Here is a 25802-nt window from a genome sequence, read left to right on the forward strand (position 1 = left end):
AACCCTATAATCTCTAAGATCATGCTTAAAAAAGAATAAATAGAAACAGCAGGCATCCTAGGACCAAATGGAGAGCATGTCATTAATGTTCTAAAGTCATCAGAACAGTAGATAAAGAAGTCACATTTCAGCACATCCTCTTAAGATGTATTCTGAATGGCTCTGGAGAAATGCTACTTTTAATACTATGAAAACAGTACGCCCATGAGCCACCATTAGGGTCTATTTGTACAGACTACATAGCAAATAATTCCCCTGTCAATTGTAGAGAATTGTATTAAAACTAAAAAGACACAGTAGGTAAAAGAACTGCAACCCAATATTCAATTTGTCTCAATACCTTAGCTGAAAGCTCATTTTTTTTTAATTTTTTTTATTTTTAAACTTTACAATATTGTATTAGTTTTGCCAAACATTGAAATGAATCGAAATGAAAGCTCATTCTAATGGCAGCATGTCATTCTCAAAAGATAATTTAAATGAATTAAATTTTGAAAAAGTAGATGCATTTAGAGTAAAGAGAGGTGGGTCTTGAAAATAACAGAGCATTAAAATACCAAAGATGTGGGAAATAACTGCTTATCAAAAGGTCATGAAGACAAAATACTGCGCAGTTATGAACACAATTCTACTGGTTCTTCCAATTTACTTTTAATCATGTTAACATGATAAGTTCATGTGATGATTACATGTATTCTGGAAATAACCTCACTTCTCATACATCTATCCTTGATTATGTTTTTTTATAACATAAAGAGAATTCGGTATTTTAAAAAAGTGCTTCACACTTTAATCCTAACTCTAACTCAAATCCATTCACTGAACAAATAATTTTATTGAGCACTTAACCTGTAGTTTGGCATTGCTGTTCTAGGGGCTGAGGATACAGTAGTGAATGAAATAAAATCTTTGTCCTCAAAAGCTTTACAGTGGAGGAATTGTAAACACTCTTGTTTTGTCATTATTTTAAACAATTAACAAGTTCAAAAAACTCAAAATGGGAACTGCTTAAAAAAATGATGGAAAACTTTTTTTAAGCTATTAACACTGTATCAAGAACCTTTCATTAATTACTTAAATTTAAACTTACCAAAGCAAACTGATTGACTTGAATGAAGAGTATTTCCACTTCCTTTTCAGTAACTTCAGTCCCAAAACCCTTATATTCTTTGTAGGCTTCAAGGTAAGAACGCAGCCACTGGCCCTGTAGTTCTCTACCTGGATAAAGACTATAGTCTACATCACTCACACCTAAAATAGAAAAGTACACTGAGATTTTTTAAAACACATGACATATCTTCTGTCTACTTTAATAATGTGCACCATCTACCTATTTTTTCAGAAAAAAATTATTAAATGTCTCCATTTTTTGCTGAAACACTAGATATTAAGTAAATACCATTTACTAAATAAACCAATCATAACGTATTCCTAATTAAATTCTAATACACAATACAGTTGATCACCATAATCAATTTTCACTGCCTCAATTTTTCCTCAAAATGTGAAGCCTGAACCAACTACCATTAGGTGTCACAAATCTTCATTTACCTCAGTACCTCAGGAGATTCTTATGATTCTCATGCACACTAGCATCTAGAGCATTTTCTAGAACTATGGCTTTAAAGCATCTTTAACCATTACTCCCAAAGTAACAAATACATTTAAGTGGATAGACCTATTTTTTGTTTTCTGGTCACGCAGCATGTGGGCTCTTAGTTCCCCAACCAAGCAGTAAACCTGCACCCCCTACATTGGAAACATGGAGTCCTAACTACTAGACCACTAGTGAAAACCATAAATACATTTTTATATTGAAGCCTTACACATGCACCTGATACTATATTTCATGAAACAATATTTACCCTAACTACACCTTCCAATTCTGATATTTTCTATTTCTTTTGCATTCTTTGCTTTAATTAATTCCTCTACACATCTGATCTCATGATGTGCAGTTTGAAAAATACTAATTTAGTTCCTAGTATTTTACCTAGCATTCAAGTTGATCCTAAGTTGATCCAAACTTTCTTCTCTGGTCTTATGACACTCTATTCTCCTTCATGGATTTTATATCCTACGGGAATAGGTGTATTCACCTTGAAGATTTCTTCCTTCTTCTTGCAGTGCCCTCCTATTTGCATATCCAAATTCTACCTTTCTCAATTTTTTTTCTACACAAAATCATATTAAGATCACTGAAGCTTCGTATCCTCACCAGTTAAGCATATTCATGGTGATAACTCTTTTTATGCACAGCTACTCTCCCTTCCTATAGATAAAGAAATAAATTCTTGAGCTTTTTAGTTAGATGACATTTGAAAAGCCCAGGTATACAATGGAAAGTCAAAGTCACTCAGCTATGTCCAACTGTTAAGGACCCCATGGACTGTAGCCTGCCAGGCTCCTCTGACCATGGAATTCTCCACTAGGGCTTCCCTGGTGGTTCAGCTGGTAAAGAATCTGCCTGCAATGCAGGAGACCTGTGTTTGATCCCTAGGTTGGGAAGATCCCCTGGAGAAGGGAACGGCTACCCACTCCAGTATTCTGGCCTGGAGAATTCCATGGACTGTATAGTCCACGGACTTGCAAAGAGTTGGACACAACTGAGTGACTTTCACTCACACACAATGCAAACAGCAAAGGCCTTTAAATGATAAAAAAAAAAAAAAAAAAGCTGGCTTCAAATCTTAGTTCTCTGCATTTTACCGTGACCTTGGTGAATTACTTTTACTTTACTCATTTGTAAATTGAGAACATGGATTGTGTATAGAAAAAATTAGATGGGATTTATAAAGCAACTATGTCAATTCTTAAAAAAAAAGTTAAAAGCCACAATCATTATTTTTCTCTTATTTTCCTTAAGAAATTAAGGAAGAGGTCATCATCTCTTTTCTCTAATAATAAAGAAAAACCAAAATGGTCATGAAGAACATAAAAAGTGTTGCCCCCACCCCCAAGTTGATCTTCTGTAAAGAAAAAATTCTAAAAGCATCCTTTCAAAGTTATATATGCTACCCTGCTAGAGGAACACATTCTCTGCTGGATTTTACCTGCAAATTCATTGAAATGATTTCCAATATCATATGCCAGGTAGTTGTATCCAGAATATTCATAATCAATGAACTGTACATCACCTATGTGAGACACAAAAACAAAGACATAAGAAATCACATATAGGATAAGAAAATCCCTATGCTCTTTATAATTAAATAGCTTCCAATATTCTGTCTCATTGTACGTGCTTGGTTACATGCACTTCTGAGACAATACAGGGTAAGGCTGTGAATTTTATGGCAATGAGCTTTACAAAATTCAAATTACATACATATGTCAACAGCTTCTTTGCGGACATCAATGTCCACTATACTAAATAAAAGTCAAAAACTACAGTCATTCTCCACATTCAAACAAAAGCAAATATGTATTTAACCACATGGGGGCATCAGTTACTTAAAAATTCAAGTTTAGTTAGAAATGAAAACTACCTTTGGAAACAATAATTTATGCAATCTTCTAAAAAAATTAATATATATTCCAACAGTGAGTTTACCGATGGAAAAAATACATAGACTTTCAAAGGTTTGAATTCTGCGAGTCCTGCACTTAAGCTATAACACTTGCTGATTAACAGAATCTCTTTAAGGTAAGATAGTTGCTATCAAACTCTTAAATATTCTTGAAATGCTACATAATTAAGGTTTCCAATAGCTTACTTGAGCAGCATTAAGGTGGTCATTTTATCATTTAAAGGAACAAAGGTAAGCTATTTTTTCTTTTTGAGAAATTTTTATATAAACTAAAAAAATTCCTATTCTAAATTAGTGCTTTATATAGATATATATGCAAATTTTATTATAATTCTTCAGACTATCCTGTTCCATTCACCCAAGGGACAAATTCCTGCTTAGGAAGCTTCATCTGTGAATACTGAGCATTAGTTAGAAGATTTGGCTCAACACAGATATAGGTCCTATTTTTTAAAAGACAGATGAGGAAAAGAGAGGGAGGGAGGGAGAGAGAAAGAGAAACATTAAGAAAAAAACATCAAAATGGGTCACTGTCTACACCAGGAGATCACAAACTCAAAAGGCTCAACAGTTAAAATGGATACATGAACACAGATGTAAGGCTGTAAGAATAGTTTCTAAGCTGCTGATATTGAGAAAATACAGAGCATATGTCTAGTTACACTATCTTTTAAAACATCAAGCTGAGGTAATAAACTTCTGGTTTAAACACACTGGCTTTTCCCAGATGAAAGAGCCTTTTAACTATCATGTGTTGCTATAAATTTATATGTTTAATCTTGGACTGTATGTTGATCATATTCCAACTCAGAAAAAGAGTATTATACGACCAAAAAAATGTAATAGCAAGTGGAGTATTTTACACAAAAGCAAAAAAAAATTAATATAATTGCATTTAATATATAATTCAAAACTTTCATAATAGTCATCTAGAGTAAAAAAGTGAGATCATCAAAGTATAAAAGTCCAGTTACCAAAATCTATATGCATATTGACAAAATAAGATTTCTAAGAGCTGGTGACTACATAAACCATTGCAACTCAACCAATTTATATTCTTGGAAAAACAAAAACTATCCCGCAGAAAGTCTTAAAGTTAACCAAAGCACTTCACTAACCTGCAGAACAGGAGGACAGAACAAGCTTTAACCAAATCACTTCACCAATAAGTTGCAAAATGAAAGGTCAGAATATATTTTAAAATTTTCTTCTAGGTACCCTTGGGAATGACAGGGTAAAGACCACCATGATGACAAAATACTTTGCAGCCATGATAAAAATTTCATTTGCAAAAGTTATTTAACGGCCAGGAGAATTACAAATGTTATATGACAAAAGATACAAAATAGTAAACACAGTGATCCAAATTATTAAAATATGCCTGAAGAGAGAAGGAAAAAAAAAGAAACATAATACATAAGGGGAAAAAGATGGTGGAAATAAACCAAAACATTTTTATTGGTTTCATTTCAGATGGTAGACAAGTGACCTTTTTTCCTTAATTCTTTACAATAAACATTATTTTAAGGAGAAAAAAAATGATAGTTTAAAAAGATTAGGATGAAAGAGACTAAACATAATGATTTGGGAAATACCTATCTACCCACCCAGACTTCAAAATATGAGGATTCCAGAGGATTTACCAAGTTGTCTTACTGAGTCAACCAAACAATTTTAATAAACAATTTTTCAAATTACAGCTGTTGATTGTTTTAGCTCTTTAAATATAAATTCTTGTAGAGCTCATACAAACTGTTACATGCCAATAAAAATACACAGCCCAGTCCTGAAGCTTACTTTAGCCACATAAACAAAAGCTTCAATTTCAATTTTCAAAATCATATTTAGAATTTGGCAAATATAAATAAAACAGCAGGTAAAACATGCCTGCTTATAGAGTATACACAATTTAAATAAAGCATAGATCATTTTAACAAAAGTTAAAATCTGTTTCAGTATGAAAATTTTAGCAATGACTTTTTGTAGTAGCATTAATTCATTAAAACTAGCCTTTATTTTTAAATGCTATGTTGAGTTTATAAATAATGAAATTTTAAAAATAAGAAAATGAAGCTAACAAGATACAGATGAGGCTGTTACCAGGCTCCGTGCATGTGAACAAGTGATGCGATAAACCTCCAGTCAGTGCGTTTAAGAAGCACGGGTGCGCCGCCACATGGCAGCAACAATGGCATACCTAATCTGTAGCAGATGAAGAAAATTTGGCAAACTCACATTTTACAAGACACAAAGCTTAAAAGGAAAAAAAAATTTTTTTTAATCTGCATTAACTATTCTTTTCAAACTACTGCAAACAAAGTGGAACTCAACCTTAAATTTAATCTTCTGCAACAAAGTACAATTAAAGAGGCCTGCTTTCCTTATTTTGGGTGCCAGAAAAATCAAATTACTGGAAAATGCTTTCCTACAAGAAAAAAAAAAATATCCTGAACTTTTTTCCTCTACAAATTTAACTTCTGAATTCTAAAATTTCCAATTTAGAGAAACATCCACATCACTATTAAAAACTAACAGCTCATATGGCATGACTATTTTGTTTTCTCAAAAGCTACTTTTTCTTTTATTACTGTTTCTTTATCTTCACAGTAATGAAGTCCACTCTTACTGAGTTAAATCATTTAAATCTCAGTACAGTTTAAACAATATTTAAAGTACTTTAAAACCAAAAAAAGTTAATTAACTAAGGCTATATAATTCACATGATGCATTCATTTGGACTTCTTTACTTGTTGTTAAGGAAGAAAGGATTAAAAGCAAAATAACCAATATGAGAACCTGAAAATGGTTCCAATTCACCCTACTTGCTCTACAGAGTTATGTAAGACAGGAAGAGAAGAGAGAAAAAGTAACCACAATTACACTCAAGTTGGCAAAATGTTTTCTCTCTTAGGCAGAAAAAGGAAGTATTCAATTCTGGGAAAGTTTCCTTTCATCTCTTTCTCTGGAGTCCAGTGACTTTACCCTGGACATGTACACCTTCACCACAGCACTCATCGTTGTGAATGTAAACATCCGTTTTCTTATCTGACTCCTCCATCGTTTCCTGGAGGGGCAGTAGGAGGGGCAGCAGGTCCCTTCCACCTTTCTTCATGCAATCCACAGAGCAAACCCTAGCACACAGGAAGTAGTCAAATGCTAGTGAAATAGTAATAAATGGAAGTTTTGCAGAGAATGCTCAGACACAGTGATAACACATGTTTAAATGGGAGCAAGGGAGATAAGTATGAAACACTAAGGAACAAAGTATGGCATTTCTGACATTCTTATTCAAGTATATGGTTGAACATACAGTGGAAGTGAATGTATGAGTAAAGAAAAAATTCTAAACTAGTAACTATTTTAGGTAGCTCTTCCTTAATAGTTCAAGTTTTTACAGTCCATTTAAGTGTTTTATTATGTAATTTAGGGATATTTTATTTTATGCTAAATAGTGATTTAGACTACAAGGTAAAACAAAGTTAAGACTATCCTTCATAATAATTCTACCCTGGAAAATATACTCTAACAAATACGATAACAAATTTTAATTTAAAAATAAAACTAACCAAAAAAAACTCTTGTTAAAAATCAATAAAGTAACAACGGTGCTCTTTCATGAATAATAATAAAGTGAGTAAGATTCAGAGTCAATCAAAAGACTACGAATGGTGACTCACCCATTTTCTAATTATATTGTTTAAAACTCTGAAGAAAAACCTAGCTTACTCTGTAATTGCCCAAAAAAGCTTTGTTTCCTTAGTTATAAATTAGCTTCCTGCATTTGCTGACAGAAAAAAATAATCAGTGGCAGCCATTTAAAGTTACATATTAGGTCTTAAGCTTTTTATGAAGTTTTTATCAACGGGGGGCTTCCCTGGTGGTTCAGCTAGTAAAGAATCCACCTGCAATGCAGGAGACCTGTGTTTGATCCCTGGATTGGGAAGATCCCCTGGATAAAGGAAAGGCTACCCACTCCAGTATTCTTGCCTGAAGAATTTCATGGCAAAGAATTTCATGTCCCAAAGAGTCAGACACGACTTCATGTTCATGAAGAATTTCATGTCCCAAAGAGTCAGACACGACTGAGCAAAATTCACTTTATGAATTGGGGAAAAGAAGAAACAAAACAGCCACCAGTAAACATTCTGACAGAGGATCAAGACATGAGACGACAAACTCAAAAGCTTTAGCGATTACTTCTAACTGTCAGCAGCTAAAGGATTAGTTGAAATTAAAATACGAGATTTGAAGTCAGTTAATAAGCAATATTGAAATTTGTTCCACTCAGTATAAATTCTTTTTAATTAATTGCTGATTAACTTAAAAGAAGACTGATAAGTCTTATCATACAGTTCTGGAGCAAGAGTCACTGCTTTTGGTTTTATCATTATATAGCAAATTCCATCATCATATCATCAAGTATACTTTTCTTACCTTTTTAAGATGTCATTTCACTGAAGCCAAGGAATGGGACGCTGTCTTACCAACCACCTAATTCCTGGCACTGACTAACATTTCAAAAATCTTGACAACTACCATCGACTTCAGAAAGGAAGCTTACTCTTCTCCCATATTCCTGAGTCCTGTCAACTGACATGATGAAAACAAGTAGAGGCAGGATTTCTTCTGTGATGCCTACCAGTTCCTGTAACATTCACAGGTGAAAATGCCTACAAACTGCAGAGTGCTCATAGTCTGTCTGTGTTTGTGTGCGTATGAATAAGTACAGCACACATACATATATACATTTTTAACTTTAAATTAATCACTCAAATTATAGTTAAGATAAAATCTGTAAATTGCATTTAAAGACAATCTGAATTGTCATCTCATACTACTAAGCCATAAATCCTTCTGGCTTACAGTTACCATTTTTACTTTTTCAGAATCAGATACACTTTGTATAATACATCTCCTATGAACGTAACACAGGGGTTGGCAAACAATGTGTTCTCGAGCCAAATTCAACCCAGTGCCTAACAATATATGGCTGTGTTTGTGCCACAACACAGAGCTTAATAGTGGAAACCGAGACTTTAATATGGGATGAAAAGTCTAAAGTATGTACTACATAGCTCCTTACAGAAAGCTCCTTACAGTTTGCCAACTCTTATCACAGTATAATAGCTGCAACTGAGAGCTGTTAAGTACCTAGCCTGGTGCAATATGTGTTATATGCCTCATCTAAAATCTTGTCAGGAACCATCTGGAGTAGCTATTAACTCTAGTCTCAAACAGAGCAAATCAAAGTTCTAGACTATCAACAGTATAAGCAGCACTTCCTAGAGTCTTAAGCCCATCCATAAAAATTTTTGTTCAGATGGTCTTGGATGGAGCCCAGATACCTACATTTTCCCCAAGTACCCTAAGTGATTCTGGTGCAGACAGTAAAGGATTAAATATAAACACTTAATGAAGAGATAAAAACAACTTCTTTAATACCACCTACTTCCATATGTGATTGAGCAGGGATCTGCACACAAGAGTGTTTGGTTCCAAAATCTATATTCCTTTTGACTTCTCTTTAAAGTTACTTAAGAGTCTGATTAGTCTTTTAAGAGTAATATATCTCCTGATAAGAGTTACTTAAGAGATTTTTAATCTAGTTATACTATATACAAATCTAAGTTATTATAGCTGAAAAGTACATGCAGAGACCAAGATGATCCAATATACATTCATGAAGTTTAAAATTTGTACTTTCAAGAAATTAAGGGTCTGAAATACACTGTATCTTATTACTTTATATATAGCAATAGGTGGGTACAAAATGGTGAAGCCCTGAGCTCAAATCACATGAACGACTTAACAAGTGATAACAAATCAAACACATTTGTGAACATAATATGTAATTTAATCATTTATTCTATGTAGAAACCATTTTAATTCTGAAAGACTTAAAACTTGGGATTTCAGATGCTACAAAGCAGTAAGTTAAAGAACTCTGCAGTGTATGTTTCTAATTTCAATGAACCTCCTGAGAGTACCATTATAAGTACTAATGCTATGCTACAGCTCAAATACATATATTCTTTGCTTATTAAATTCACTAAATTTATATAATTTACCTTTTTTAAAAGTATGAGGCAAGTTACTTCTCCTTATAACTAAAGACAATATGTCATAACCACATTACTTCAAAACCATTAGCTCCTAATTCAAAACAAGTAAGATAATAGCAGGATAAGATAATAAAAAATAAAAACAAGCTTCTTGCCACATTTTCATGAGTTTCAGATTTTACCTGAACAACATTCCAAACATGTTTTCTTAATGCTTATGTATCAACTAATCACATAGAAATTGATTTTTTTAATGGCTGCCGCAAAGTCCAAAGTAGCCTTCCTAATGAATAGTATAAAACCATTGGTAAGAAGAAAAAAAAAAAACATTGTAAGAAAATATAACATAATATTTTCATAACTAACACACAAACATAACCACAAAGACAAGAAGAAACAAATAGTACATAATAGACTCCTATGACGAAGGGCAAACTCTAAAACTGTATCAACATATTTACACTTGTTAAACTGTGAGTTTTATTCTTCAATGTCAGGAAGAAAAATTAGACACAAAAGTATGATTTAGGTAACTGCTGGTAAAACAAAGAATGACAAGAAGTTTGAACTTTTAAAGCCAGGATGAAGCATAAATATTTTATTTGAAAATAGGAGAACTTTTCATATCACTAATCAGCAGTTCAGATAGCCAACTAGTTCAATAAAAAAGCAAAAATTCATGTTTTATACCTAAAACATAGTAATCTGATTTTTTTGGTCCCTTTTATTTTAGATATAAATTACGTTTGTTTGGTGAAATGAATATGCAAAAGAAACTTATAAAATAAAAATGTAAAAAGTTAAAATTATATTCCAAAGGAAATAACAGATTCTCTTAATTAACTTGCAGTTAAAAATAAAGCTGAGTGTCCACTTCAAATGTAAGATGAAGGCCCTTACTTGAAATTCCATTATATAATATAACGTGTTATTAGGTCTTGCACTGAACTTAAAAGATAATACATCACTTTAATGAATAACTAATATTCTTGTTTCACAAATGGCATTGAGATTTGGTTACTATTATACAATGTAGTACATATATACTGTAACAACTATAGGTAATAAATGGATAACAATAAATTAAAGGACACTGTCAAGTACTTAATGTTGTAGGATATACTGGAAGTTTTTAAAAAAATTATTCCACAGACTTCAAGACATTCAAAATAGAGATGTTAGCTCAAAACTTTTTTAGACTCTCTAATCTAGATTAAAATATCAAATATAAAAGGGACTTAAGCATGTTTTTGAAAATATGTGCTTCAGTCTACCATTCTTGACAGTGTTCTTTGTTTTTCAAGTTGAAGTCAGTTATAAATATTACAAGCTTTTGCATTAGAACAGTCTCAACTTATAATTTGATAAGAATGGTCATAAATAATAATTTGACATAGTATGACCACTTAATCAGAATTCTTTGGCTTCAGTATCTTCAAAAAGCACACTTGTAATTCAAAATAATCTTCCAACTGTAATATTTATCTTCAAAACTGGTTTCCTACAAAATGCAATAGCTTCAAAGTTTCAGACAGACTTTTTGAATTAACACTAATCTTTCAACCAAAATTGTGTCTTTTAACACAAAATTGTGTCTTGAAGGGCATCTACCATTTTAGCAACCAAACCTCAAACCACTTTATCCAATAATATTATACAATCATGTGTTTCTTAAATATGAAAACATTAGAGAATTTGAATACAACAAGATAAAAACAATCCCCAAAAACATTTCACCAAAAAGTATCTCTGTCCTCCTCAAAAAATGTTAAGACAATTTACTAAAGTGTCTTGATTATTACTTCAGTAGATAAAATTTCAGCAACTACAAAATAAAATTTCCTCCATCTGTGGCTTATTTCCTTAGCATCAAAATATCTAACAAGTCAGTAAAATAAACAGGTAATAGGAAACCTGGATACATTTGTGTTTAATACTCGGTCCCCCCCCAACACTCAGAATATTTCTATATTTATAAAACAGTGCAATGTCAAGTTGGTTTTTCAATAACCCTCATTACAAGCAGGTGCATTTTCAAACCACGAATTATCAAATATTTACAATTAAATTTATAAACAGTCATGTCATCATTTTTCACTTAAAACTCTAACAGAAACCAAAAACTATTTCTAATAAACCAATTCTAAGAAACAATTTATACAACTATGCAGAATATTCCTAATATAGCACAGTTACCATGACTTTGTAACCAAAAGAAAACACTTCAGTCTTCATACATGTTTTTAACCCTTACATTTGAATTATATTGATTGATACAAAGATCAAAGGACTGTTATAAACACAAAGAAAAAAAAACTTTACTTACTGCTAAAGTCAGATACCTACCTTGTTTCTCATTGTAGATTATATTCTTACACAACAGGTCATTATGGCAAAGCACAACAGGTGAGCCCAGGTTGGAAAGAATCTTCTTCATCCAAGTCATTTCTTCCTGAAGAATCTGAGAGCTTGGGATATCACTTAAGAACCTTTCAGTTAAAAAAAAAAAAAAAAAGTTACATCTTGTTTATATTAATGACATGTTTTTTTAAGTTTCCCTAAGGAATAAAACCTTTTTTTTTTCTTTTTGGTCATATATAACTTGAATTTTTTCCTTTCAGTTTTAAGATATAACTGACACACACAGCATTATACAAGGTGTACAAAATTAAATTTGACTTACATACATAATGAAATGATTACTACAATAAGGTTAGTTAAGTATCCATCATCTCATACAGATATAAAATAAAAAGAAATATTTTTCTCTTAAGGAACTCATGTTCTTAACAACTTTCATATATAACAATGTAACAATATAACAAAAGTTGTTATAACAATATAACAACTTTCATATATAACATAGCAATGTTACTTTACCATGTTGTATATTACATCCCTAGTGCTTATTTCAGAGAAGGCAATGGCACCCCACTCTAGTACTCTTGCCTGGAAAATCCCATGGATGGAGGAGCCTGGTGGGCTGCAGTCCATGCGGTCGCTAGAGTCGGACACGACTGAGCGACTTCACTTTCACTTTCCACTTTCACGCACTGGAGAAGGAAATGGCAACCCACTCCAGTGTTCTTGCCTGGAGAATCCCAGGGACAGGGGAGCCTGGTGGGCTGCCGTCTATGGGGTCACACAGAGTCGGACACAACTGAAGCGACTTAGCAGCAGCAGTGCTTATTTATTTCATATCTGGAAGTTTGAAATTTTTGCCTACTTTCATCCAATTCCCCCTTCCCCACATCCCACCTTTGGTAATCACAGATCTGATCTCTTTTTGTCTGAGTTAGTTTGTTTGTTTTTGAAATATAAATGACCTACAATATTGTTACTTCCTGGTGTACAACATAGTAATTCGGTATTTCAATACGTAACAAAAAATCTATTTTTAATAAGTTCTTTCCATTTAAATGTAGACTTCTGAATTAAAACAGGCCAATTATTCTAAGATTAGAATAAAGAAAATCCATGATAAACAACTTTAGTATGAATAAAAAGCAACTGAACAAGACACCTTAAATGCACAGCATAAAAGTAAAAAGTGTATCAGTACAAAACAGGGCGAGGGAAGAATATACATGTCTAACAGCTGACATTTACTAACACTATTCTTCTCAATGTTTTATATTTATCTCCATTTTACAGATGGGAGAAACCAAGACACATAGTTTAATAAAAAGAAGTTTAAGTATTTAAAGTCACAAAGACAGCCTATTAAAGAACTAAAACATCTATCTCAAGCTTGGAAGGGTGAATGTAGAATAAATTAGTTAAAGTCACATTTGAAAGTCAACAGATATATCTGGGGTTCCAGGTGGCTCAGCAGTAAAGAATCCACCTGCAGTGCAAGAGCTGCAGGAGACTTGGGAAGATCTCCTGGAGGAAGAAATGGCAACCCACTCCAGTATTCTTGCCTGGAGAATCCCATGGATAGAGAAGGCTACAGTCTACAGGGTCGCAGAGAGAGACATGACTGAAGTGACTTTGCACACATGCATGCAGATATTATCTATTGCTGACAAATCAACTCATTATTATATGATAATCATCAATCATATAAACATTATGATACTATCATATGATAACGATATCATAGAATATTCATCTTTACAGAGAATTGCCTCAGTAGTTAGACTGGAAGGATGAGAGTTAGTTTGACAAAAAGGATTGGCGATTATGGCTTTTTATTCTGTACTCTTTTCTGTACTATTTATTGTGCCATATTTGTAATAATAAAAATACAATGGAACAAAAATACTGTGCTGCTATTAATTCCTCAATAGCACCATCAGGCTTACAAAATTGCTGTTCCTCCTCTTCTTCCCTAAAACTTCAAGACAAGTTCTCTTCATTCTTTCTCTATACAGTCTCTCAGATTACCCCTTTCATTTTACAATACAATAAACAGTCTGTATCACAGTTTACTTTAATGAATCTGCCTATTCACTGTTCTCCCAACTGCTGCATTCTCTTCTACACATAGCTTCCAACAGAGATCCGTATATGCGCTTTTTAAAATGGTGTAATTATTCAAGAATTTATTTTAAAAGTACCGAGTTGAATGGAAAAATAGGACTCAAAGGATTATTAACATAATCACAATCATGTACAGACAAAAAGGAATGAAAGGAAATATGAAAAATATTTTTAATATTAACTATTTTTAATACTTTAGTTGTGTATTTTCTACTGGGGCAAGGATCTTTTGTTATCTACCATAGGGCATCTCCAGATTTATCACTAACCTCAAGAATTTAAAGTAACCTCTGAATAATAATTTTTAAAATAGCAGCTAACATTTATTTAGCACTTAAATGTATAAGCACTGTTCTAAGATATGTGTATATACTGACTCAATCCTCACAAAATCCCTAAAACGTAAACATCTTACCCTTGTTATTTCCATTTTACAGAAAAGGAAACAGGTACTTTGTCCAGGGTTACACAGCAGAACTGAGATTTGATCCCAGGTAGTCTGGCTCCAGAGCCTTGTACTCTTAATCCATACAATATCATACTGCCTCTCAACACTGAACCACTGCCAGCTTCATTATTTTAAAGTGATTTTTTTCCTGAAACCTTTCAATAAAATTGTTATTTCGAAGGTGGATTCTTTTTGTTTTTATGTGATCACTGTCTGAGTATCCAGCACCATGGACACACTTTCAGAGGTCTGTCTACCCCAGTTTACAGGGTATCATATCCCTGTCCTTTCAGAGTCTGACAAACTGTGAGCAAACAAAGCACACACACAGTGAGTCAAACTAATCTTTCGAAATAATCAACTTTAATTTTTTCCTAATGAATTATAAAAAATAAAACAAGAAAAAAAAATCCACAGGTCCTGCTTACCTCTGTCATTCTTAAAGACTTCCTGAATACAAAAGCGAAAGTCTTCATGTACATTTTAGATATAAAGACAAAGCAAGATTTGCAATTTCTGTACTAGTATTAATAACATTATGGAAAAACATGCTCGGTGTAGTTTCTGAGGCATGTGTCACAGACTGTTTCAGAGGGTCCCAGCAGGACTGCGCTCTCTTTGTTAGGAGCATTCAAGATGGTTAAGTAGGAAGACTGAGCTCACCTGCTCCAGCGGGCACATCAAAATTACAACTACCGACAGAGCTACTAATGAGGACAAAGACCAGAAGACTAGCACAAAAGATTTTTCAAAGGTAGAATGGAGAAGCCACAGTAAGACAAGTAGAAGGGGCAGAGATGCAGCACAGTGAAGACCCACAACCCTGGGTGGGCAACCCACAAATGGGAGGATAATAATTACAATTGCAGAGGTTCTCCACATGGAGAGAAGACAAGCTCCATATCTGGCTCCCTAGCCCAGGAATCCTACACTGGGAAGGCTGGCTCCTAGAACATTTGGCTTTTTAAGGGCACACTTTCAGGAGAACCAGAGGGCTGTGGGAAACAGAGATTCCACTCTTAAAGGGCACATACAATATCCCACATACTCTGGGATCCAGGACAGAAGCAGTAATCTGAAAGGAGCCTGGGTCACACCCACCTGCTGATCTTCAAGAGCCTCCTGGAGAGGCAAGAAGCAAATGAAGCTCTCCCTGGGCTCACAGGCACTAGCAGCAGCCATTCTGGGAGCTCATTCTACCAAGAAGACACTGGTCCTGGCAAGCCCCACTATGGAATCCTCCCTCTAGCTCACTGGCACCAGGACCCAGCCCCACTCTAGCTGCTAAAGTTTTAGGACACCTTGGGCCCCTACCGCAGCCATCCAGGGATCTTGCCCCACCCACCAGCAAGCTGATACCAGCTTCCAGGACACCCTGGACCCCAAAGCCAGCTGTGCTTGAACCAGCCCTTCCCACTGGAGGTCCTGACACCTACTCTGAGGAACCTCAGGGTCCTGTAGCCAGAGACCCTGGGACCTGACTCCACCCCACAGCAGACCAGCTCTAGGCCCAGGAAGTTCCAGGATCTGCGCCCTGTCCACCAGAGGCCCACACTAGACTGAGGATCTGTAGCCCCACAACCACCGACCCCAGACCCAGTTCTGCCCACCAGAGAGCCAGCCTGGCCCGCTTAACATTGCTGTACGTTATACACGGAAGTTGTTAAGAGAGTAAAACCTAAGAGTTCTCACCACAAGGAAAAAAATTTTTTTTCTATGTCTTTATTATGACAGATGTTCACTAAACTTATTGCAGTAATAATTTCATAACATATATAAGTCAAATCATTATGCTGTATATCTTAAAACTTATTCAGTGCTGTGTGTCAATTATATCTCAATAAAACTGGAAGGAAAAAAAACTTGTTTATATAATTTAGATTCTAAATTCTGATTTACACATTTATCTTTATAGGAAATGAAATATCTTAGTTACTCTGAACCTGAAGTCCTACAAAATCTGAGACTCCAGTAAAAGAATTTTCAATCTCATTATATGAGACTTTAAAAGTCACAATAAACTAAGACAACCCAAACCTTTTCACACTTCAATATGACTACACTGCCCCAGTGTAGATCTCTAGGCCCATTCAAAGCAGCCTTCCTTGGAACAGAAAGAATTGCTTTAAAAAGGTCTCTATGGTCAATTCACACTATAAAAAATATACCCAATAACAGTAACCTTTATATTATGTTTACTGCCAAATAAATGTTCTATATTTGTTTCTTGGCTCCCCACTTCCCCACTTTTATAGGGACTGATTTTTTTTTTTTTTTTTTTTTGAGCTGACTAGGGAAGAAAGCAGATTTCTGTAGTGTCTTCTCAGAGTCAAATGAATTAATGTTTATTTTACTTAAATACAAAGAGATAAACAAAATCAGATTTTACACACCTTACAGTTATCTTCGAAACCCTATATATGTAGCAAAACAATGTAAAACATAATTTCAAATGAAAAAAGTAATTCTACCTTTTATTAATGTCTTCATCTGCAAATCCTGTGGGAATGAGAGAGAAATATTTTCCCATCTTTAGCCACAGGTTAGATTTGGGAATCCAGCCATTGTGTGCATGAATAGCATGGATTTTAGCAAGCTGACGAGCTATTAGCCTGTTTAAAAACAAAACAGCATAAAAAGGAAAGTGTTATGCACCATACAGTTCATATTTACTCAAAGGTAAACTAAAATAATTAGGATGCTTTTATCATGTAACATGATTTCTTTTTACCTTACATAAGATTCAAAATAATATGGCAAGTCAACTCTCATTAGAAAAGGTAAACATTTAATACATAAGTAGGAAGAAATACCTAAAATTAATAAAGCAATTATAGTCCAAAGGGATTGAGTGGCAGCCTATTTTGATTATACAATGTCAGCAACCAGCAGAAGAATACACATCTATAAATGATTTCAAGGCACATATTAGACATTAATTACCAATACATTTAAATTACACTGAGTCATTTTAATTTTGAGCCTTTGAAGTCACTGAAGTTAAAGGGCAAAGAGGACTAAAAGGTAAATGGGCAGATAAAAAGGTTTTATGAGTTAATTTCTGAAGGGGGGTGTTAACAAATTCTCTGAACAAATGTTAGGATTTTATGATGTCAATCAACCTTGATATAATGACAAAATAATTTGAAGCTGTGTGTATTTATGTCCACACTATCTTTTTATCTGTAGAACCTAGTACAGCAAATGCTAATGGAGGAATAAGCATACTACATAGAAATAAGAACTAAATTAACACTCAGTCCATAGAACAGTAGATAGAAAAGTGACAACAATAATCTACAAAAAAAGAACTTAAAACTGGCAAATCTTCAACATTACAATCTAATGTAACATCCCTCAAAGTAAAGTCCTAGGACTTACAATACAGCACCACCAAGGAATTTCTGAAGTTCTACCCTGCATCTACTGAATCACAAATTCTAGGGGTACACCCTAGCACTCTGCATTTTAAACAAGATTTCCAGGTGATTCCAATTCACTGTGTAATTTGAGAAGTACTGACTTAATGTTCCAATTCTGCTTTTGAAGTCACTGAGGTTAAAGGGCAAAAGAGACTAAGGTAAAGAGGTAAGTGGGCAGATTAACAGGTTCTACGACTTAATTTCTACATCTTATGTTAACAAACATTAGCTGGCCTATGTACTAAAATGGATCTTTGGAAACTTAAAAAAAAAAGAAAAAAAAAAAAGCCTGGGTATTACCCCAGAAATTAAATGGTTTGGGGTGCAGCCACGGCATCAAGGTATTTTAAAAGCTTCTCAGATGCCGTGAATACGCAAAAATCACTTTAAACACACACGGAATCTAGTACTGTAGTTATAGCTCACCAATCTGTGATAAAATAACACAGTTTTATTATGTTTTTATACTACAATGAATATTCTTATCTACTTAGTTTTTAATAAGATTCCTGATTTTCCTTTGGAAAAACTTCCATCCCTCTCACTTTTAGTTCATGTGGTTCCTTCAGAGCTGATCTCCATCCTAACCCCCTATCCCAGCTGCACCACTAACTTCAGGAGTGAAGAGATGACACAGACTTGCCCAGAGCACTCCATTCTGCATGCCAGAGTGATTTGTTCAGGGTATATTACCCAAGCCCAGGCTAAAAGGATTTGATCCCAAGACTTCTACGGAAGCTACTGACTTTGGGTGAAGCCATCAGAAAAAGAGGAACACACCCTCACACACACACACACACACGCACACTGTGCAAATTGATTAGATAAGTCTGCAACGGCAAGTAATTGTAACTGTCACTCTTCAGAAAAGTTTGCCAGAAAAAAAAAGCTAGCATACAGTAAAATAGACAGCAACACTCCTCATGACAGACACTATTAGAGCCCCTGGATCCACCCATGCTTGAACTTAGTATTCTCAGATATAGACACCAACAAATTCCTTCTTCTTTGAGCCAGTCTGAATTTTCATATTATTATCCTCAATAAGAGTCCTGATGCAGCTCAGAAGTGTTTAGACATTACTGCAAGTGAGTTCCAGTTTTACTACAAGAAATATTCAATGCTTTGTTTGAAAGAACATAGCTTTAAAGAACCAAGCAATTGACTTATATTCTTCATCTTTCCATTTAGATGATTATAATTCAGCTGATCACATCTATTTTGATATTCGATGATCTGAAAAATATTTCACAGTGGGGGTAATGCTCAATGCTTGTAAGAAGCAGAAAATTGTAACTGGTCTGACAGCACTTGAAGCAACAAAATGAGGTCTATGGGACATAGCCCTCACAGATCTGTCTTTGATGCACAATGCTGTAACTGAATTCACTGTTTCCCTATTGATTCTCTCCTGTACCCAGATACAGAAATTGGTCAGTTTCTCTTGTCTTCAGAGCACTACTGGATTTTACTATCGAATTAAAAATGAGTAAAAAAGTATTTGTAATGCTGTTCTTTAACCTACCTAAATTTTTAAAGAGAAACTTCCTAATATTGTTACTCTGAAGCTTAAAGATTACATGTAGATCACATCCAGCCAGTTCCTCGGCCTAAAGACGTTGCAAGTGTCATGTCTGACACATTCAATATTTTTCTTCTTGTGAGACATTCAATATTTTTCTCCTTCTACTGTTTTCTATTCTGAAAAATAAGTATGATGAGGTTTCACTGTAACTGAGTAATACTTGATTTTGGCCTTTATCTTGATGATTAAGTTACAATTCTATCTACGGATGCTGAAGTTATTTAAAAGGAGAGGCAAAAGGTATCTTAACTGAGAATATCTTTTGCCTTTAAGGCACTGCATTCTTGTCTAAGATGGAAAACTTTGCTGATTTGAGAATAAAACTAAGTATGCAACTATGAGAAGAATAAATCGTATTTTGATGAAAAAAAAAAAAAGAATCCTAATGCATTACCAAAATATTAAAATCCGTGATCTTTTTAGGTATGTGTGTTTTGGTTCATACCTCTCAAATTACCAAATAATCATTTTTTATCAATAATTATTGCCTGAATGATCTTAAGACCACATATTCTATAAGAATACAGAATAAAAAATCTATTTTTATTATCAATCTCTCATACAGTATTTGCATTAAAAAGCTAGGCCCATAAAAGTGCTATAAATAAACATATAGCACTTTAAGCACTAAGAAACTTCATTAAAAAACCAAGTGATAGTTAAAACGAAGTGCAAATAAACACACATATATATTTATATCCACGTGCATACATGTATACGTAAACTGGTTTTAAACTTTAAGAGAGGGAGTTGGGACAAGGGGTCTGAAGAAAAGTAATCCATGTTACATAAAACTCAAGGAGAAATCTACATCAACACAACATTATGACCTAAAACTGTTTACCCAACAAATGAGACCAATGATTCCAGAGAAGGGTCACATATTAGAATAGATACTTAATACCAACAAATTTTTATTTGCTGTTTTAAAAATAAATAATAATGTCATTTTTCATTGTTTTACCCCAGAGTTTATATGAGACTCTGATTTGAAAACCACAAAATGTAGTTTCAGAAGTTCTCCAAATACAAGTTATTCAGCTACGAGTGACTGAAATGACAATTCTACGGTAAATAGAATGGTCATAACTCCAAAGGGCTCTTACATGTTAACAGAATCTGTTGAACAGCTGCTACGAGAAAAAGCACCTACTAATTGTGAGAATCTTGACTTTTGGGGCAGAAAGACGGCTAACTGGAGCTGGGCCAGGATTTGAACTGATTATGTGATGCAAAGGCCAAGGTCTTTCCATTACAGTATACTGCACTAACACTGCATGGAATTAGCAAATCAATGCATTTCTCTGAGTCTCTGGGTTCTTAGAAGGAAAGCCAAATTACTCGTGTAATCTTAAAATCTCTCCTTCAAATCTAAGAGGGGATGTCTGTGAATAAAAGAAAAAAATTTACATAAACGTCCACTCAGTTTAGAGATTTAAGTTCAATAATGACAACAGGAATTCCACATTCATATTCATATACAAGGCTCCTGTAAACTAACTTCCCATCTCATAACAATTTCCTACTAGTCATAATAGAAATATTAAATATACACGATCTATGGACTAAAAGAGGCAAAGTTTTCCAAATGATACTGATTTTTATCAAAAATCAGCAACTATTTTCATCTTTGAGTAAATTTCTGAAATTACAAGTGAAATTATAAAAATTATTTTATATGAAATTTTAAAAATACTGTTACATAATGAGATACATATCTACTCAAATGGAAAACAAACTATTAATTACCAACCTACAAGAGCAAAATTAGTATTTTCAAACAAAGCTATATCAAAACTTAAGAGCTAATGATTAGTATCTTCTAAAGTAAATTATAGATGTATTTGTCCTTTCTAAAGGTGCATTGTCAAAACAGTATTTGATAACATAAGGGACAATGTTAATATTAAATGATAACATCATGCTTATATAACAGGTAAAAATATATTCAGAATATTATTTAAATGTTTTATAGCATTTTCCTATGTAATTTTTAAAAAATAGCAGCAAATAATAATAGTATAGTTGAGATTGCTTTATTAATGCTACTGATCAATACTATCACTAGGTTATCCTACAAGAGGCAAACACCATGCCTTATTCTTCTCTCTTAGCATTCAGCACTAAGAGGAGGTACTTAATAGATACTTGATGAATAAGAATCATCATCTTGGTAACAGATTCAGGGTACATTTAGAAACTTACCACAGGATTCTACCACTATTGGAGTTATTCTCAGGTGGATTAAAATCTATCCTGGATTTTTTTTTAATCTCATATAATACCAGTTGTGCCAAAATTAATGCAGAGCTACAGAAAGACAAAGTGACCATCCATTTGAAACACTGCCTGTTCTTTGACAAGACATAACTTGTATAATAAGTCTTTTTTTTCCCTCAAAATTTAGAATTCAAGCTAATTTCTACAGGGCTTAGAACTACTGGTCTATCTTCTCTGCAGCAAAATTAACAAGGAAAGGAAGAAAATCTATTATACAAATATCCTCATGGAAATAACAAATATAGTTAAACTGCAAGCACAGCAACTACATACTTAAAAACCAGGCTTTGCTAAGAGATTTTAAAAATTAAATAAGTCTACTTACAAGTTCCATACTCATCTGAAATTTTCGATAAATTGGTCTTGAAAAAAAACAACATGTAATTTGTGAAGGATGGCTTTGTTAGGAAAATTTTTGGTTTTTCACTTGTAACTGAATTCAACACAGTTGCAGAACACAAAATCAACACATAAAATATGTTGCAATTCTACATTATCAATGAACAAAATTCTCCTCAAAAAGGAGATTAAGTAAAACAACTACATTTACAATAGCATCAAAAAGAATAAAATGCTTAAAAATAAATTTATCGAAGGTAAAAAAATTTCTATACAAAACGTTGCTGAAAAAAATTAAATACAGAATTAAATGGAAATATATCCCCTGTTTGTGGACTGGAAGACTTAAAATTGCTAAAATGTCAATACTAGCCAAAATGATCTATAAATTCAATACTATCACTACCAAAATCCTAATAGCATTTTTTACATTAAACAGAAAAAAAAAAAAAAAAACCTAAAATTCAAATGTAATTTTAAGGAAACCCAGACAGATAAAAACAAGTTAAAGAAAAAAAGAATAAAGTTAGAGGTCTCACATTTCCTGATTTCAAAACTTATTACAAAGCTATAGTTATCAAAACAGAGTGGTACTGGCATATCACCACACACACAGACCAATGGAATAGAGCCCCAAAATAAACCCCCCAGTTTATGAGCAAATGATTTTCAATAAGGATGCCAAGACTATTCAATGGCAAAGGACAGTTTTCTCAACAGATGGTGCTAGAAAAACAGAATATCCACATGTAAAAGACAGAAATTCCTTAATCCTTTCCTTAAATCATCATAAAAATTAACCTGTCAAAAATCTAAATGTAAGAACTAAAACTATAAAACTTTTAGAAGAAAATACAGGGGAAAATCTTCATGACACTGGACTTGCTAAAAATTTCCTGGATATGACACCAATAGCACAGATGACAAAAGTAAAAGCAAACAAACTGACTACATATATCAATTTTTTCTTTTTTCCCCAGATGGGTAGGTAGGTGGCAGGTTAAATAAGCGAGAGAACTTACATATAAGGCTTGTCTTGGGTAGCTGCAGGAGAAATAGATCTACCTGCCTGCCAGAATCTTAGAAGTTTATATAGAAGTCTTAACGGGGTTCAGTAATGTATGCCATCCAGATAGTCTCAACAACACCCCATTCTCTCAAGGCTCTATCCTCGAACATAGCTTCCACTGGGGGAACAGTGAGCAGAGAACACATTCCAAGGGTGGGGGTGTGAGGAACCTCCTACTGTGTGAGTACAGCCCCGGTCAACTGATGGTCACATCTCCTTGATGATCTCTTCCAACAACTGCAGAGGTTGTTAGTGATCAACAAAACAATCCACGTACATCAAAATTTAAAACTGTGCATTAAAGGGCAAAATCAACAGAGTGAAAAGGCAACCCATAGAATTAAATAAAGTATTTGTAAGTTATATATATGATATGGAGTTAATATTCAGAATATATAAGTACTCTTACATCTTGACAACAAAAAATAATCCAATTAGAAAACTGGAAGAGGACCTGAATTGACATTTCCCCCAAGAAGATACACAAATGGCCACCAGGCATAAGAAAAGATGCTAAATGTGACTATTAGGGAAAAAGAGATCAAAATCACAATGAGATACCATCTCCTTATAATCAGGATGGCTACTATCAAAAAATAATAATAATAATGTCAGCAAGGACTTGGAAAAACTGGACCCTGTGCACTGCTGGTGAGAATGTAAATTGGTATAGGTGCTATGGAAAACAGTATGGCAGTTTCAAAAAAAATTAAAAATAGAATGACTGTATGATCGAGCAATTCTACTTCTGATAATATACCCTAAAGAACTGAAAACAGGGTCTAAAAAAGCATTTGCTCACCCACGTTCGTAAGAACATTATACATAACAGCAAAAAAAGTAGTAATACCCAAATGTTCATCCATGAATTAGTGAGTAAACAAAACATAGTCTACACGTACAATGGAATATTATTCAGCCTTTAAAAAATGGAAGGAAACTCTGATACATGCTACAACATGGATCAAGACATTAAGCTAAGTGAAATAAGCCAGTCACAAAAAAACAGAAGTAACACTAATATAAGGTATCCAGAGCAGTCAAATTCATACAGACAAAAAGTAGTATGGCTGCCAAGGGGGCGGGAGGGGAGAATGGGAAGTTGTTGCTTTTGTATATACAATTTTAGTTTTGCAAGAGGAAAGAATTGTGGAGAGTGTTTGCAAAACAATGTGAATGGACTTAACACTATGCAACTGCATACTTAAAATTAAGATGGCAAATTATGTTACATGTATTTTATTACAATTAAAAATAAAAATGTTAAATAATATAAATGGTCATAAAAAAGAATACAGTTCTTAAAAAGACTTGATTAGAACAATTCAATTATTTTCTATTAGCTAATTTTATATACAACAGGAAAAACAATTAGGTAATAAAAATAAGATTTCTTATTTTCACTATCACAGATGGTCCTTCTTCTATGTAGTCTCAATAAGATAAGGTTTTACTGCACTAACATCAAGGCAAATGCTACTTTAAATTCCATATTCAATAAAGCCAAATGTTTGAAAACCTCAAGGCTGCAGAGAATTTCTTCAAATACCCACTAATACTCACTAGTTGCTCCTTTCTTGGAAGCTTTTTAAAAACTGTAACTATAACAGGCATTTTTTGAAATTGAAATAAAAGATCCCAAATCCTACCTTCCCAACAGATTTTTTAAACACTCCTTTCAGTTTTTTACATAAACAAATTACTGCCTGATTGCAGCCACAGTTCAACTAATAAGAGCCGGGGCAATGTAGGTGAGAGCACAAAGTAGTAAAGTAGGCAGGCTCTGGTTATGGGGGTAGATGCTCGAGGAGTTCCAGGGGGACTCCTGAGGCTCGATCCGCCTTTGCGTATGTCGAGCCTCCTTCCTCATGACCTTTGTCACGGGCGGAGTACCTCACTCTGGCCCCCAACAAATAAGCTGATTTTTTCTTAGTCCTACATCAGACATTTTGTATGTTTTAGACAACATTCAATAATAACATAACATTTATTTGTGCTAATGTACCTTTGTTATATTCAAATATGAGTTGTTATCACACAACCAAGCCATATGACTTTCTTTTATAACTTACTATATATTGCCCTACGGATTTCCAAAAGAGAACATTACCAATTCTATTTGCAACCCATAGTTTACCAGTTCCACTATAATATGCTCAGCACTGGAAGCCGGCATTTTTTAGTTATGTTTATTGATAAATGTGCAATAACTCATTTTAAACTGCACTTCTCCCTGTATGTCTGTTGCTGAGCAGTTTTAACTACACTTCAGCCAATATTTCCAGCAAGAGGCAAATTTTAGAGAAATACCAGGTAAGAAAATTCCTAAACACCTTAGAATTTTTAAAAAATATAATAATAATTAAAGGTTTCTGTAATACTTGACTGCTGTAGAGAAATTCAAATAAAAAAGTTCATGATAAACTTGCATAGGCTGAATTACTAGTTAAGTATTAGCATGATGTAATTCATCTTTACCTGTCATCTCCCTCAGACTCCTCCATGTTCTGCATCACCTTTAAGGTCCAATTCAAATATCATCTTAGTTAAACACTGCTTATTTCCCAACTATACCACAGAAA

The 25802-nt window shown here is 33.7% G+C and overlaps 1 protein-coding gene across 4 annotated transcripts in view; it reads right to left on the reverse strand.

The window, feature by feature from the left end:
- The window catches only part of ETNK1 (ethanolamine kinase 1), a 54764-nt gene that overhangs the window by 12151 nt on the left and 16811 nt on the right, over window positions 1-25802 (reverse strand). Inside the window, exons 3-7 of one of the 4 annotated variants that reach the window (XR_015164886.1) lie at window positions 16997-17137; window positions 11939-12081; window positions 5609-5732; window positions 3054-3137; window positions 1091-1251 (exon numbers count right to left, since the gene is read on the reverse strand). Coding sequence is in view for 2 of the 4 variants with exons in the window: in XM_086404043.1 (XP_086260169.1) it covers window positions 1091-1251; window positions 3054-3137; window positions 11939-12081; window positions 16997-17137 (529 nt within the window). In the remaining 2 variants the exon portion in view is untranslated. Of the gene's footprint in view, window positions 1-1090; window positions 1252-3053; window positions 3138-5608; window positions 5733-9362; window positions 9876-11938; window positions 12082-16996; window positions 17138-25802 lie in introns of those variants that run through there. The other 3 variants (XR_015164887.1, XM_086404043.1, XM_086404044.1) reach the window with 3 other exon arrangements.

The sequence above is a fragment of the Bos grunniens genome, chromosome 5 (assembly GCF_055505025.1).
Source record: "Bos grunniens cultivar Pamir isolate PY7600 chromosome 5, Bosgru_T2T1.0, whole genome shotgun sequence".
Lineage (NCBI taxonomy): Eukaryota > Metazoa > Chordata > Mammalia > Artiodactyla > Bovidae > Bos > Bos grunniens.